Source organism: Schistocerca serialis, unplaced genomic scaffold, assembly GCF_023864345.2.
Source record: "Schistocerca serialis cubense isolate TAMUIC-IGC-003099 unplaced genomic scaffold, iqSchSeri2.2 HiC_scaffold_840, whole genome shotgun sequence".
Taxonomy (NCBI): Eukaryota; Metazoa; Arthropoda; class Insecta; order Orthoptera; family Acrididae; genus Schistocerca; species Schistocerca serialis.
Genome location: NW_026048453.1, coordinates 106220 through 123891, shown reverse-complemented (window position 1 = coordinate 123891; position 17672 = coordinate 106220). Strand labels below are relative to the sequence as shown.

The following is a 17672-nucleotide window of genomic DNA, read 5'->3' as shown; positions in this document are numbered from 1 at the left end:
GGACATAACGCAAACACACTATGTCTTAAAATACAAAGACTTCAATATCTCTTATCACAAATCATCAGATATTTACAAAATTAAATTTTTGGATTATGGCAGAAAAATATGAATTCAGAAAAACTGGAAACTGTATTTCAAGCTACCTTGTGGTCAGCTGCAAACCTGCAACAGAAAAAGGAAAAATGTCATAGGTCCATTGGGGTGAAATGATCAGACTATACTAAACTGGCTCCACATAAGACAATACCCTGTCAGTAGACCGTAGATTTTTAACTTTTCATAAGTGAACCATCAGCTCCCTTATACAAATTATTTTCCAACTCCATAGGCTTGCCATCTTGCAAAAAATGGGGAGAGGGGAAAGAACACTTTCCCTACTGCAGTAGAATATTAATGCATTCAGTGCACAAGAGGACAGACTGAGACTGTTCGCATCCACACAGATGATGATACGGCACACCTTTTTCTATCAACACAAGCAAAGAAGGTGTTGCTACTATAGAAGATAAGTGGACATGGCAACAATAATTCCCTTTTATTTGTCTCCTAAAGATGTTCTGGACAATGTGGCTCTAAACAGTAGCACAAATGAGATTTTAGACAGTAACACATGATGTGCTTTAGGACTCTGTCAGCACATTCCCTGGATAGGGCTGCTGAGCATCTCATTGAGACAGAAGCATTGTTTCTCATGAGCACAGGAAACAGCATCGCATTACTGCTGCTTCAGGTCACCTATGAAGACAGCCTGTTTCCTTATGGAGTAAGAAGTGCCTCTCAACCATGATGGTTCAAATGCTGACCAACCACAGGAAGCCTCACATAAAATAAAAACTTATTTTAAAAAATATTAAAGACAGAAAGAAGTATGGGAAAAATTAGGAGAATTTTTGATAAATGCAGTAGCTGAACTGTAGTGTCCATGCCATGACAGAAGCATCTCCAAAGAACATAACAACATTCACAGATTTCCATTACTCCATTTGTAATTGACAAAATGACTGACACAGTCGTAAAAGGTTTCACGGAATGAAATGAGAAGTTTCATTCTTCAGCTGCACTTCAATAATACAGTGCAGCTGTGACTGGTAAAGTCAACCGTTCGCCAGTGGCACATGTTCTTTTGGTCACTCTGATGAGTTGAAGTCCATCTCAGCAGGTCTGAAGCAGCATGGCTTTCTTCTTCAGCAAGGGGACCAAACAGTGTGCTGGGCTTTTGGCATGCAAATTTCCATTAACAGCTTGTATTTTATTTTCAGAGAAGAGGATGAGTTGTTGTTTAAGAATTTACTCATTTATTGCACCTAGGTTTCTTGAGTGATTGTCAAAAAATGGACGAAAAAGAATTTCACGTGGTGATTAAACATTACTTTATGAAAGGCAAAACGCCTCGAGAGACTAGAGAGAAGCTTGATAAACATTACTGCACCTTCGATTAAAACAGTTTATAAGTGGTTTCAAAATTTTCGGAGTGGCCTTATGGGCAAAAGTGATGCTGAACGTTCTGGACACCATGTGCAAAAATCATTGATAAAGTCAATGATATGGTGATGGATGACAGAAGAGTTAAGATGTGTGAGATTGCTAGTGCTGTGGGCATCTCAAATAAATAGGTACATAATATTTTCAATAAACATTTGGACATGAGAAAGCTATCCGCGAGATGGGTTCTGCGATTGCTCACGCTTGACCAAAAACTGAATCATGTGAAATGTTGCAAGGATGATTTGCAGCTGTTCAGGAAGAATCCGCAGGACTTTAAGCATCCTTTCGTCACTGTGGATGAAACATGGATACATTACTATACTCCTGAGACCAAAGAACAATCTAAACAATGGGTTACCAAGGGAGAATCTGCACCAAAAAAGGCAAAGACCATTCTTTCGGCCTGAAAGGTTATGACGACTGTCTTTTGGGATTCACAAGGGATAATCCTTATTAACTACCTGGAAAAGGGTAAAACTATTACAGGTGCATATTATTCGTTGTTATTGTACCATTTGAAAACCGAGCTGCAAGAAAAACGCTGGTGATTGGACTACAAAAAAAGTCCTTTTCCATCACTACACTGCACCAGCACACACCTCAGCAGTTGTGGTCGCAAGATTAATGGAAATAGGATTCCAACTCGTTTCACACCCCCCTATTTTCCAGACTTGGCGCCCTTGGACTACAATTTGTTCCCCAATTTGAAGAAATGGCTGGTGGGACAAAGATTTTATTCAAATGAGGTGGTGATTGCAGGAACTAATAGCTATTTTGCAGAAACTTCCTGGCAGATTAAAATTGTGTGCCGGATTGAGACTCGAACTCGGGACCTTTGCCTTTCGTGGGCAAGTGCTCTACCAACTGAGCTACCCAAGCATGACTCACAACCCGTCCTCACAAGCTATACTTCTGCCAGTACCTCGTCTCCTACCTTCCAGCTATTTTGCTGACTTGGACAATTCCTATTATTCGGAAGGGCTCAACAAATTGGTAGAGCACTTGCCCACGAGAGGCAAAGGTCCTGAGTTCAAGTCTTGGTCCGGCACACAGTTTTAATCTACCAGGAAGTTTCATATCAGCGCAAACTCCGCTGCAGAGTGAAAATCTCATTCTGGAAACATCCCCCAGGCTGTGGCTAAGCCATGTCTCCGCATATCCTTTCTTTCAGGAGTGCTAGTTCTGCAAGGTTCGTAGGAGAGCTTCTGTAAAGTTTGGAAGGTAGGAGACGAGATACTGGCAGAAGTAAGGCTGTGAGGACCGGGCGTGAGTTGTGCTTCAGTAGCTCAGTTGGTAGAGCACTTGCCCATGAAAGGCAAAGTTCCCGAGTTCGAATCTCAGTCGGGCACACTGTTTTAATCTGCCAGAAAGTTTCAAGAATAAATTAAATTAAAACAAAAAATGATGTAATTAAAAGACAGAAGAATGTTATGAAAATGAGCAGAGTGACAGAGTCTGTACTATTTTTTTGTACAGGACACAACAATTTGAAAACTATGGAGACCAGGGATGAGCTTGTGCCTTACAATCAAAAGCACAACCTTAGGCATATCCTGCTGTGTGAAAATTCTTGTCTTTTGACACACATAACTCATTATGGAATAATATTTGCACTGTCAAATAAACACGATAAGCTTATATACACTGCCAACTACCTACTATCCTATCATTATGTTCATAAGAGACAAAGAAAATTGTGTCTATCAGAATTATTATCAAAGATTCACTATATTCCATGTTTGGAAAAGACAGTATGTATTGGACTTCTCCTGCTGTCCTTCATACATAAACACACCCTGCTAAAGCAAAACCTGGAATAGTAGACTTATTATTCTGCATGCTTCCGTAAGGTTGGAGTACAGCATTGGTACTTCCTGAACCACTACAGTCTGTTCTTTGTGTGCACATGATTGTGCAAGAAATGACAGCTTCATGAAGAATGTTTTTGTGTAGTCTTGTCATTCTGGGTTTAATGTAATGTCTGCACTAGATGCATATTGAGCTCAGCAGTCGTTTTTTAGAAGATCTAATTTGTAAAAGTAACACTTGTGTTTGATACCCTTCTACTAACCGCTTCAGTCTAAATTTTCCCTTGTATGTAATCATGAGAACAGGCAGTGACAATTTGGCCTGACTAGAAACCTGAAAAATTTGCCATAATGTTACATAATTTGAACACTGCAATCATTAGACCTACACTAGGAACTCAGAATGCTTCCAGGGATGTTAAAAGAAATGTAAAATGAAAGGCAAGGTCAGTGCTGTGTTAACTTAGAAAACATGTTCCATAAATGATATGTTCAAAATAGTGTGCTCATATCATTTTATCCAACCTCCATACATTCCCGGGAAATTACAAAAATTAAAATCACAAATTATTTAGGAATAAAGGAGATGACTCACTGAAAGCAGAAGCACTTGTCTTGTGAATACATCTGCTTTGAGAAGAGTCTGATCACTGTCATCTCTGACTATAGTCCTTCTTAGTTGATTAAAACCAATTTTCTAGCAGCAGATAGCACCAAATCAATAATTGTATGATTTTGTTCTATAGGAAACCTGGGAAGACATATGAAAGAACTACCACTAAAGATGTCTGTGAATAATGAAAAATTATTTCCTTTTACTAAAACGCATGTTTCCCTTATGTTTTCTGCAGGTTTTTCTTGTCATGACTGGAATACTTGTCATGGTTGTCACTGTGAATTACTATTTTCTCATAGTGATTATTATTGTTGGTCCAGTATTTTACAAAATACGTGGGATTTATCTTAGAACTGCCCAGGATATCAAAAGGCTGGAAGGAATAAGTAAGTATAAAATTAAAAATTATAAAGCAATCTTCTTTTACATGATTTTTTTACTTTTAACATGTTGTTATACAGACATCTCATTACTCACACAGTCATAATATATTATGCCAAAAACAGGACTGTCCATTACAGTCAATTTGTCCATTACAGTCACTTTAAATGAAACATCATGACATCTTCTCAACCCTCCTCCCCCAACCACTTCTGACCCTGCACTCCCACCAAAATTTTTGCTTTGAGCTCGGAATTAACAGTGGATAAACAATGACATACTGTTTCTGGGGAGTCAATTTTCCTAGTAACAAACGTAAATATCTACAGTTATATTGGCTGACTTTCTCAAGACACAGGTTTATAATATGTAAATCCAGTGTATTGTAGTCAGTGAATGTACCTGATTCTCTGTTGCTTGTGACACAATATTTTCACTAAATACATCCAACAAAGCAACTTATACAGAAAATGCTACAAGGGTAATCCCACAAGTATGGTCTCCTATTTTTTTATAAGTACATAGACCTGTTTATTTCTGCAGTGGTTTACATCAGTTTACAGCTTGAACATTTAGCTATTTTTTGACATAATCACCATTTCTGTTGATGCATTTTTGTAGACGCTGTGGCAGTTTTTGTATTCCCATGTCATACCACCTTGCCAGCATGCTGTTCAGAAAGTTATGAACCTCTTCTTTCACCTCATTGTTGGAGCTGAATCACTTTCCGGCCAAGTTCTTTTAACCTAGGGAACAGGTGATAGTTGCTTGTCGCCAAGTCAAGACTATAGGGTGGGTGGGTGATTATGTTCCAATGAAAGTATTGCAGGAGAGCAACTGTTTGCCGAGCGATGTGTGGGCGAGTGTTGTCACGGAGAATGTGTATGCCCTTGCTCAACATTCCTCTTCTCCAGTTCTGAATTGCCCATTTGAGTTTTTACAGAGTCTCACAGTACCTGTCAAAATTAATTGTGGTCCCAGCGATTCAGCTCCGACAACGAGGTGAAAGAAGAGGTTCATAACTTTATGAACAGCAAGGCGGCGAGCTGGTCTGATATGGGCATACAAAAACAGCCATAGCGTCTACAAAAATGCATCGACAGAAATGGTGATTATGTTGAAAAATAGCTAAATGTTCAAGCTGTAAACTGATGTAAACCATTGTAGATATAAACAGGTCTATGTACTTATAAAAAAAGATAGGAAAGCTTACTTTTGGGATTACCCACGTATAAAAATGATTGCGTAAAAATATATGGATATTCATTAGGTTTTGACCAAGTCACTGTTTTGAGTCATGAAACATTTCAGGAGTTGAAATGCTGGTGAAAGCTTTGTGTAAGATGCTGTTGAACATCAAAGTGAACAATAAAATTATAATTAACAGAAAAAATGGAACAGACATCAAACTTATTACAAGATATGGAAGAAAGTCATGGAAACAAAGACATAAAATCTGATGAAATTCCTGGATGGAATAATACACTAAAATAGGAAAGACAACCACTCACTTATAGCTGACTAATGTGTGGCACATGGAGAGATGAAACAGGAATCAGTATTCACTCCAGTTTCTGAGCTATTCCTCTTTCTCTATCAAAATTGCACACATTCACCCACACAACCACACAGACACCCAAATGCACACATAGCTGCAGTGAGACTGACAACTGATTATTGATTGTTGAAAGCAGTAGTCACCTGGGCAGATGGAGATGAGGACAGTGTTGGGAAGATTGCAAGAGGCAAGGAGGGATTAGTGGTATAGTGTGAGGTGAATCTTTTGACAGATGACTCAGCGGCTACATAACAAGATGAAATGATTTCAAAAGAGGGTAGAGCATATAAGAGATAAAGAGGAGTAGAGGGGGGTAGAAGGTAGGGGAGAAAAGGAGATTAAGGTGGTGATGAAGAGGGAGACAGGGAGGGGAGAGAGAAAGGGAGAGAAGAGGAGAGAGCGTAGAAGGAAGAGAGGGTGAGAGAGGGAGAAAGAGCAACTGAGAGAGAGAAGGGGTATGCCCACTTGGGGGAGAGAGGTGAGGAAGAGTAGTGGGAGAAGCCAGTACATGATCTGGACAGTGGAGTGGTGTTGACAGAAGAGAGAAGGGAAAAGGTAAGGCGAGGCAGTGGGCAACAGGTTAGTGGAGGTCTAGGCCAGGGGGGTTGCGAGAGTACAGGATATGCTATAGAGAAACTTCCCACTTGTGTAGTTCAGAGAAACTACTGCTGCAAGGCAATATCCCAATGGCTCATGTAATGAAACTGTGTTAAAGTCGTTTGTGTTGTGGTGCACAGCATGTTCGGAAACTGGATGGTTTGCGGTTTGCCAGAGTTTAGCAGTAGTCTTTCATGCGACTAGACAGTTTATTACTTGTAATGCCCACATAGAATGCTGCATAGTAATTATAGTATAGCCGATATATAACATGGCTGCTTTCACACATGGTCCTGCCTTTTATAGGATAGGAAATTCATGAGACAGGACTATGGTAGGAGATGGTGGGTGGGTGTATGGAGCAGGTCTTACACCTTGGTTGACCACAAGGGACTGAGCCACAGGGTGCAGGGTTGGGAGCAGGATTGGAATAGGAATGAACAAGGAGGTAGGGTGGCAGAACACTATATCAGGTGACATGGACAGGATTTTGGGTAGATGTCTTAGGGCATAACAAGAGGTAGTCGAGTGATCGTGGAAGGATATGGTTTCCAAGGTCATCACGATACTGGGTGTTCAGAAGACAGCTGGTTGGTGTCTGGTTGACAGAGTTACCTGTGCCAGAAGAGGACATGGCACTGGAGATCTTTATGGATGAGGTGGGTAGGATACCATCTGTCAGTAAAGGCTCCGGTAATGTTATTGTTATATTTCAACAACCCCAGTTTTCCATTGCAGACGTGGCATCCACAGGTGGTGGGCTGTAAGGAAGAGGCTATTTGACATGGAACAGTTGACAGGTGTCAAAGAGGAGGTACTGTTAGTGGTCGGTGCACCTGATGTGAACAGATGCATTTAAGGAGCCATCTGAGAGGTGGAGACTGACATCGAGGAAGGTGGGCCACTGAGTAGACAATGAGCAAGTGAAGCAGAATTGGGAATAGGTGTTGAGATTTGCCCATCAAAAGTTAACTAATTGTGGATCAGTATGTGGATGGCTAGATATCAGGAGGACAATGGGAAAGGTAATGTTCCATAGCCTCAAGGCCATGGCCGTGGGGAATGTTGATGTATGAGGACATCACATCTACAGTGACCATCAAAGAGTCTGGACAGGAGCTGTGGAAAGTCAGTGGAAGTGAGTAGTTTCTTGAATGTAGATTGGAGGCTACAGACAATAGTTTGGAGGTGTTGACCGACAAAGCAGACGTTCATTCCGTGGGAGCGTTGTAGCCATTCACACTGCGACGACTGGTAGGGAGGCCAGTCGTCTTGTGGGTTGGGGTCGATTTGGGAGAAGAGACCGAACAGCGAGGTCATCGGTCTCATCGGACTCAGAAGGGATGGGGAAGGAAGTTGACCTTGCCCTGTGAGCGGAATCATCCCAGAATTTGCCTGAAGCGATTTAAGGAAATCACGGAAACCTAAATCAGGATTGCTGGACGCGAGATTGAACCATCGTCCTCTCGAATGCGAGTCCGGTTTCCTAACCACTGTGCCTCCTCGCTCAGTCTCGTGCCTGTGGTGTTTGGGGAGCAGATAAAGATAGGAGTGTGGGAGGGCTGGGTGGGGGTGCTGCCAATGTGACAAGAGAGATAGATTCAGGTGTCAGATTTTGGGATGGACCTAACGCCATGAGGAGTTGCTGGAGGTTTTGTTGGACTTCTTGTTTGGGATCTTGGTCATAATACTTGTATATACAGGTGTCAGAAGTTTGGCAGAGATCCTCAGATTCATGACCACTGTGGAGGAACCCTTCTCTGTGGGGAGGATGATAAGGTCTGGATTGGTTTTCAGGTCACAGTGGATGTGTGTTCCATAGGAGTGATACTGGACTCACTTGAGAGGGATTTAGGAAGGGAAGGCAAGGCCAGGTTAGAAGTGAGGACCTTCTGAAAGGTTACCAGGAGATAACTGAGCAGAAGGGAAGGAGGATCATGGTCGAATGGATGTTGGAACTGCTTTAAACAAGGTTTTGTGTGGGCTTTTAGCTTTCTGTCAGTCGTGTGGCAAAGAAATGTGACCACTGTAAAGAAGAAGTAAGGGAAGGAAGGTCCTTTACAAGTCAAACATGGTTGAACTTATGTTTTGGGCTAAGGAAGACAGGCCTGTAGAAAGTACTGTAATGATGAGCTAGAAATAAGACAAGTTATTTAACTGACAATTGGGAGTCAGGAAAGAGAAAGGTTAGTCGTGTGTGAATGAGAGAATCAGATGAGGTAGATGTCATACATATTATGAGAGTAAATGTTGTGTAAGGGGCTACACTGACTCTTTCTCACCCCCCCCCCCCCCCCCAGTCTCTCTCTCTCTCTCTCTCTCTCTGTGTGTGTGTGTGTGTGTGTGTGTGTGTGTGTGTGTGTGTGTGTGTGTGTGTTTTTCTCTCAACCTGTAAAAAGATCAATAGCTTGCACAAAACCTGCTTGAATCTTGTGTATTACTTTTTTTGGAAAACCACACATTCATCAACTACAGGCAATAGGTTATCTTTCCTCATTACTGTTTTTATTCAGGAATTCCCATTATTGTAGTGCAACATATAGTTAGTGAAGATCACACAAGTCATTTAGCATAAGCAAGGGTGGCAGTGTAACAGGCCAGCCTTTCAAGATTGTGTTTAATTTACAATCTTTTCTCATCCTTTTCATGTGTACATTCCAAAGGATTTGTGCCTTTCTTGGCTATCTAAACTTTTTACACACTCTCCCTCTCTGTTCACTGGTTTTCTATCAGTAACAGGATGTGGGTTTTAAGGGAGAGGGTAAGGAGTCATTCCAATCCCGGGAGCGGAAAGACTTACCTTGGGGGAAAAAAGGACAGGTATACACTCGCACACACACGCATATCCATCCGCATATACAGCCACAAGCAGACATATTTAAAGACATATTTAAAGACAAAGAGTTTGTCTTTAAATATGTCTGCTTGTGTCTGTATCTGTGGATGGATATGTGTGTGTGTGCGAGTGTATGCCTGTCCTTTTTTCCCCCTAAGGTTTGTTGCGAAAGCTTGAATTTTGTGTGTATGTTTGTGTGTCTATCGACCTGCCAGCGCTTTCGTTCGGTAAGTCACCTCATCTTTGTTTTTTTAATATATATATATATATATATATATATATATATATATATATATATATATATATATATATATATATATATATATATATATAAAAACAAAGATGATGTGACTTACCAAATGAAAGTGCTGGCAGGTCGACAGACACACAAACAAACACATACATACACACAAAATTCTAGCTTTCGCAACCAACGGTTGCCTCGTCAGGAAAGAGGGAAGGAGAGGGAAAGATGAAAGGATTTGGGTTTTAAGGGAGAGGGTAAGGAGTCATTCCAATCCCGGGAGCGGAAAGACTTACCTTAGGGGGAAAAAAGGACGGGTATACACTCGCACACACACACATATCCATCCACACATATACAGACATCTCTAAATATGTCTGCTTGTGTCTGTATATGTGTGGATGGATATGTGTGTGTGTGCGAGTGTATACCCGTCCTTTTTTCCCCCTAAGGTAAGTCTTTCCGCTCCCGGGATTGGAATGACTCCTTACCCTCTCCCTTAAAACCCAAATCCTTTCATCTTTCCCTCTCCTTCCCTCTTTCCTGACGAGGCAACCGTTGGTTGCGAAAGCTAGAATTTTGTGTGTATGTTTGTGTTTGTTTGTGTGTCTGTCGACCTGCCAGCACTTTCATTTGGTAAGTCACATCATCTTTGTTTTTAGATATATATTTCCTACGTGGAATGTTTCCCTCTATTATAACCATATATATATATATATATATATATATATATATATATATATATATATATATATATATATATATATATATATATATATATATATATATATATTATTATTATTAGCGAATGTCCCCATGGGAGAACGATAAGCAGGTGATTAACATTTCTTAATGTTCTTCTTATTTCCCCAGTATTTCTTCATTGCCTCCCCAAAGGCCTTCTTCCTTTCTTCGGTCCACTTTGGTCGGAAAGGTTTAGATTCCGTCTCTGGAGTAAACTTCCACTTGTCGATTTTTCTTCTGAATGTATCCCGGTCTGATGTGTTTGTTATGTCAATTTTTGCCTTTTTCAAATCCTTCTTAACTTCAGTTACCCAGGGTATTGTTGCCTTAAGTGATGTCATATAGTCCAATAGACGTTTAGTTAACCTGTTTCCAGGTAATCTGTCTATATGTCCATAAAACTTCATCCGCCTCTTCCTGATATCTGCCTCGATGTTTGATATTTTTTCGGTTGTCTCGGTAGTCTGCAGCCTGTATCCATCTTGTGTGTATCGTGGTCCTAGGATTTTTCTAATAATTTTTCTCTCTACTTTCTTAATTTCGTGTAAATCTAATTTTCTATTCAGGGAGAGTGTTTCACTTGCATATGTGACTGTTGGTTTGATGACTGTGTTGTAGTGTCTGATTTTAGTGCCTTTTGATAGACATTTCTTGTTATATATATTTTGAATAAGTCCGAATACTTTCTTGATTTTCTGTAATCGGTTTTTTTGTGCTATTTTCTCAAGTCCTGTTGGTTCAATAACTTCACCGAGATACTTAAAGTGCTTGACTCTAGTTATTTCACCATACTTTGTTTTTAGTTTCGAAATATCTAATTTTGAGCAGATGAAGTCTGTCTTCTCAAAGGAGATTTGCAGGCCAACCTTCTCAGCACATTCTTTAAGTGTCTCAATTTGTTTTACTGCTGTTTCTTCACTGTCAGTTATAATTGCCAAGTCATCTGCAAACGCTAAATAAGGGATGTTCAATTTTCCTTTACCTCTTCCTAGTTCAATTGGCTTCCAAAAGCTTTGTTTCCTTAGTGTTACTTCCCACTCTTTCATAACTTTGTCCAAAACTATATTGAATAATAGTGGTGAGATCCCATCTCCTTGTCTTACTCCTGTTTTAATTGAGAATGGTTCCGAAATTTCCCCTCTGAATTTAATTTTTGATTTGGTTTCTGTTAGTGTTTGTTCAATTAGTTTTCGGGTTTTAGTGTCTAGGCCTCGTTCTTCGAGAATGTGACATAGAGACTGTCTGTCTATGGAATCGTATGCCTTTTTGAAATCAACGAATGTGCAGATTATTGGTTTTGACCTGATTGCTTTAATCTTTAAAATAGTTTTAAGGTTGAATATCTGTTCCGGGCATGATCTATTAGGACGAAAGCCTGCTTGGTAGTCTGAAATTGTATGTTCTAGTTGTTCTTGTGCCCTCTTTAGGAGACATGCAGATAGAATTTTGTAGGTAACTGGTAAAAGTGAAATGCCTCTGTAGTTGTTTACGTCTGATCTCTCTCCCTTTTTGTGCAATGGGTGAATTAGTGCACACTTCCACTCCTCTGGGATATTTTCTGTCTGCCAGATTTCTTTGATGATGCTAGTGATCTCTTTTAACGAATTTGGACCAAGGTTTTTCAGTAGTTCAGCTACAATTCCATCTTCTCCCGATGATTTATTATTTTTGAGTTTTCTAATGTGACTATAAATTTCTTCTTGAGATGGTGGTAGTGAAGTCTCATTCGTGTGTTCTGGTTGTAATCTGGGGAATCTTGTACTTGGTTGTGGGCAATTTAGGAGTTGTGAGAAATATTTAGCTAGTTCTTGGCAATTTTCTTTGTTAGTTAGTGCCAATTTTCCATTCTGTTTCCGGAAGCAGAGATTTTCTGGAGTGTATCCTTTGATTTGATTTGCGAATATTTTATAAAAATCTTGAGTGTTGTGGTTCTTAAAGTTTTCTTCAATTGTGTTTAGCTGTTCATTAAGGTATTTTCTTTTAGTTTGTCTAAGTATTTTAGCTGTTTGTTTTCTCACTTTGAAAAATGTTTGTTGTGTGGTTTCTGATTTGTCACAATTGTAATTTAAAAAGGCTTGTTGTCTCTCTTCTAATGCGTTATCACAATTCGAATTCCACCATGGATGCTTGGATATTTTCTTTAACGGAATCAAATCTCTTGCTTTCTGTATAATTTTCGTTCGGAAATCTTTCCAGTTGTTTGTTGGTTGTTTATCCCATGCTTCTGTAATTTCTGATTCCTTGATATTTTTCAAGTCAAATTTGGGAATTAGTGGTGATTTCCTTTGGCGTTTCCTTTTTGGAGTGAATTTAATTTTAACTCTGGTAAGGTAGTGGTCAGAATCTATATTTGCCCCTCTGCGGACTTGAACGTCGTGTATTTCTTTCTGGAAGTCATAGGAGATCGCAACATGGTCTATTTGAAATTCACCAAGCTGAAGGTTTGGTGATCTCCATGTTTTTTGTTTCTTGGGGTCTTTTCGAAGTGATGTTGTCACGATTTTTAGGTTGTTTTGCTGACATAACTCGATGAGTCTCATGCCGTTCTTGTTTGTGAATTTGTGTGCAGGGTAATTACCGACTGTTTTTTTTATATTTCCTCTCTTTGCCAATTTGCGCGTTGAAATCCCCTAGAAGAATTTTTACATCCTCCTTTGGAATTTTGGACATTTCAGTTTCGAGTTTTTCCCAAAATTTTTCTGTCTTCTCCGGTTCTTTTTTGTTGGCAATGTTGGTAGGTGCATGAACATTAATAAATGTATATATTTTGTTGGTGTGCTTGATTCGCATGGTCATTAGTCTGTTACTGATTTGATTCATGTCTATAACAGAGTCAAGGGTGTCCTTATTTACAATAAAAGCCATGCCAAATATTGCAGCTCCTTTGCCAATTTTCTTGTCTGTTTTACTTTTAAAGATACGGTAATTGTTGTAGTCTATTGTTTCTGAATCAGTGAATCTGGTCTCTTGGAGAGCAAGGATTTGAATTTTCTGTTTGTTGAGTTCTGTTGTAAGATTATGAAGTTTGCCTGTCTGAATTAGTGTCTGAATGTTAAAAGTGCCAATAAATGTATGGGACTTTCGTGGACGTTTACTAGAGAACTCCGACTTTCTCTGTCGTACGAGCCCAAGCTCCCCAGAATCCGATAGCTTGGTTGTCGCCACAGGGCGAGTGGATTGGCCACCTGGGGTAATATTAATTTTACTTGTACGAATCATACTGCTTGTAATTAAGTTCCAGCTAATGCTGGGTAGTTAGAACCAGGGATTGTTAGTTCCTGGAGCTTGGTGTTCAGCCGCACCTCACATGGTGAACAGACGCTGGCCAGAGTACCGGTGGTTGCCACACAGACGTGTCTGGGCTTTTCAATATGCTTTATCTTGTTGATAATGCTTGCCTCTTCCGCCAGTTCCGCCGTACCGATGATCTTCATCTCCGTCTTCACTACCGTTGAGGTCTTCGCCGTATCCCTGGCAAGGGACCCTCACAAGGTACTATCACCCGGGCCAGGTGAACCAAGGTTTTTTTACGAGGTGTTACTCCTCCCCCTCCTCCTTTTACAACCGGGCTTGGGACCGGCTTAGGCGGTATATATATATAAAATAGAGGGAAACATTCCACGTGGGAAAAATATATCTAAAAACAAAGGTGATGATATCTAAAGAAAGAAGATATCTAAAAACAAAGATGAAACAAACCCAATCATCCCGGCCGCCCCATTGTAGCTGGTTACCAAGCCCCCACTGAACGTATCTCTGCCTACGTAGATCAACACCTTCAACCCATTACATGCAGTCTCCCATCCTTCATCAAAGACACCAACCCCTTTCTCGAACGCCTGGAATCCTTACCCAATCCGTTACCCCCGGAAACCATCCTTGTAACCATTGATGCCACTTCCTTATACACAAATATCCCGCACGTCCAGGGCCTCGCTGCAATGGAGCACTTCCTTTCACGCCGATCACCTGCCACCCTACCTAAAACCTCTTTCCTCATTACCTTAGCCAGCTTCATCCTGACCCACAACTTCTTCACTTTTGAAGGCCAGACATACCAACAATTAAAGGGAACAGCCATGGGTACCAGGATGGCCCCCTCGTACGCCAACCTATTCATGGGTCGCTTAGAGGAAGCCTTCTTGGTTACCCAAGCCTGCCAACCCAAAGTTTGGTACAGATTTATTGATGACATCTTCATGATCTGGACTCACAGTGAAGAAGAACTCCAGAATTTCCTCTCCAACCTCAACTCCTTTGGTTCCATCAGATTCACCTGGTCCTACTCCAAATCCCATGCCACTTTCCTTGATGTTGACCTCCACCTGTCCAATGGCCAGCTTCACACGTCCGTCCACATCAAACCCACCAACAAGCAACAGTACCTCCATTATGACAGCTGCCACCCATTCCACATCAAACAGTCGCTTCCCTACAGCCTAGGTCTTCATGGCAAACGAATCTGCTCCAGTCCGGAATCCCTGAACTATTACACCAACAACCTGACAACAGCTTTCGCATCCCGCAACTACCCTCCCGACCTGGTACAGAAGCAAATAACCAGAGCCACTTCCTCATCCTCTCAAACCCAGTACCTCCCACAGAAGAAACATAAAAGTGCCCCACTTGTGACAGGATACTTTCCGGGACTGGATCAGACTCTGAATGTGGCTCTCCAGCAGGGATACGACTTCCTCAAATCCTGCCCTGAAATGAGATCCATCCTTCATGAAATCCTCCCCACTCCACCAAGAGTGTCTTTCCGCCATCCACCTAACCTTCATAACCTCTTAGTTCATCCCTATGAAATCCCCAAACCACCTTCCCTACCCCCAGGCCTTGTAACCCTTGTAACCGCCCCGGTGTAAAACCTGTCCCATGCACCCTCCCACCACCACCTACTCCAGTCCTGCAACCCGGAAGGTGTACACGATCAAAGGCAGAGCCACATGTGAAAGCACCCACGTGATTTACCAACTGATCTGCCTACACTGTGAAGCTTTCTATGTGGGAATGACCAGCAACAAACTGTCCATTTGCATGAATGGACGCAGGCAGACAGTGTTTGTTGGTAATGAGGATCACCCTGTGGCTAAACATGCCTTGGTGCATGGCCAGCACATCTTGGCACAGTGTTACACCGTCCGGGTTATCTGGATACTTCCCACTAACACCAACCTATCCGAACTCCGGAGATGGGAACTTGCTCTTCAATATATCCTCTCTTCCAGTTATCCACCAGGCCTCAATCTCCGCTAATTTCAAGTTGCCGCCACTCATACCTCACCTGTCATTCAACAGCATCTTTGCCTCTGCACTTCCACCTCGACTGACATCTCTGCCCAAACTCTTTGTCTTTAAATATGTCTGCTTGTGTCTGTATATGTGTGGATGGATATGTGTGTGTGTGTGTGTGCGCGAGTGTATACCCGTCCTTTTTTCCCCCTAAGGTAAGTCTTTCCGCTCCCGGGATTGGAATGACTCCTTACCCTCTCCCTTAAAACCCACATCCTTTTGTCTTTCCCTCTCGTTCCCTCTTTCCTGATGAGGCAACAGTTAGTTGCGAAAGCTTGAATTTTGTGTGTATGTTTGTGTTTGTTTGTGTGTCTATCAACGTGCCAGCGCTTTCGTTCGGTAAGTCACATCATCTTTGTTTTTAGATATATTTTTCCCACGTGGAATGTTTCCCTATATATATATATATATATATATGGTAAGTCACATCATCTTTGTTTTTATATATATATATAAAAACAAAGATGATGAGACTTACCAAACAATAGCGCTGGCAGGTCGATAGACACACAAACATACACACAAAATTCAAGCTTTCGCAACAAACGGTTGCTTCATCAGGAAAGAGGGAAGGAGAGGGAAAGATGAAAGGATGTGGGTTTTATGGGAGAGGGTAAGGAGTCATTCCAATCCCGGGAGCGGAAAGACTTACCTTAGGGGGGAAAAAGGACAGGTATACACTCGCACACACACACATATCCATCCGCACATACACAGACACAAGCAGACATATGTAAAGGCAAAGAATTTGGACAGAGATGTCAGTCGGGGCAGAAGTACAGAGGCAAAGATGTTGTTGAATGACAGGTGAGGTATGAGCGGTGGCAACTTGAAATTAGCAGATGTTGAGGCCTGGTGGGTAATGGGAAGAGAGGATATACTGAAGGGCAAGTTCCCATCTCCGGAGTTCTGACAGGTTAGTGTTAGTGGGAAGTATCCAGATAACCCGGACAGTGTAACACTGTGCCAAGATGTGCTGGCCATGCACCGAGGCATGTTTAGCTACAGGGTGATCCTCATTACCAACAAATACTGTCTGCCTGTGTCCATTCATGCGAATGGACAGTTTGTTGCTGGTCATTCCCACATAGAAAGCTTCACAGTGTAGGCAGGTCAATTGGTAAATCACGTGGGTGCTTTCACACGTGGCTCTGCCTTTGATTGTGTACACCTTCCGGGTTACAGGACTGGAGTAGGTGGTGGTGGGAGGGTGCATGGGACAGGTTTTACACCGGGGGTGGTTACAAGGGTAGGAGCCAGAGACTAGTGAAGGTGGTTTAGGGATTTCATAGGGATGAACTAAGAGGTTACGAAGGTTAGGTGGACGGTGGAAAGACACGCTTGGTGGAGTGTGGAGGATTTCATGAAGGATGGATCTCATTTCAGGGCAGGATTTGAGGAAGTCGTATCCCTGCTGGAGAGCCACATTCAGAGTCTGATCCAGTCCCGGAAAGTATCCTGTCACAAGTGGGGCACTTTTGGGGTTCTTCTGTGGGAGGTTCTGGGTTTGAGGGGATGAGGAATTGGCGCTGGTTATGTTTACTTTAATCAGTGAAACATGAGTGAGTGGAGCCTAGCTAACACAAGCACAAATGAAAAGAGTCAAATCAGGTAGCAAATATGCTATATCTCGAGCCCCTAGGGGTGACAGATCGTTTGTCTGAAGAGAAAAGCAGTTAAAGAAGGACCAGAATATAGAAAATATTTGTGAATGTTACAAGGAAAGTGAAGTCACTTGGGACCCTGACTCAAGAATTATAAGTTGTACTGAAATGTTTAGGAAAGTTCTGGTAGAATGTATGGAAAAATGATATGCCGTTTTTATCTATCTGGAAGGTCAAATTTTCTTTAAATTTCTGAGGTTCTGTTCCAGCAGTTGATAAGCAGACACTTGTCTTCCACCATATGGAGTGCATAGCTCTATCTTGGACTTCGTCGTTGTGTTTAAATGTTTGAAACAGACTTCTGCCCAGGGTTTCCTATGACTGAATATTTTGACGGACAGTGCTGAACCACTTCAGCAAATAAAAAAATATATTTTTTTAATACCAGTAAGGTTTTGTCTTGCTTATAATACCCATAACCTACTAATATGCATCAACAAC

The 17672-nt window shown here is 41.4% G+C and overlaps 1 protein-coding gene across 1 annotated transcript in view; it reads left to right on the top strand.

The window, feature by feature from the left end:
• Window positions 1-17672, top strand: part of LOC126452249 (ATP-binding cassette sub-family C member 4-like) — a 216804-nt gene that overhangs the window by 143429 nt on the left and 55703 nt on the right. Inside the window, exon 15 of the mRNA XM_050091041.1 lies at window positions 4148-4298. Within this exon, the coding sequence (XP_049946998.1) occupies window positions 4148-4298 (151 nt within the window). The remainder of the gene's footprint in view (window positions 1-4147; window positions 4299-17672) is intronic.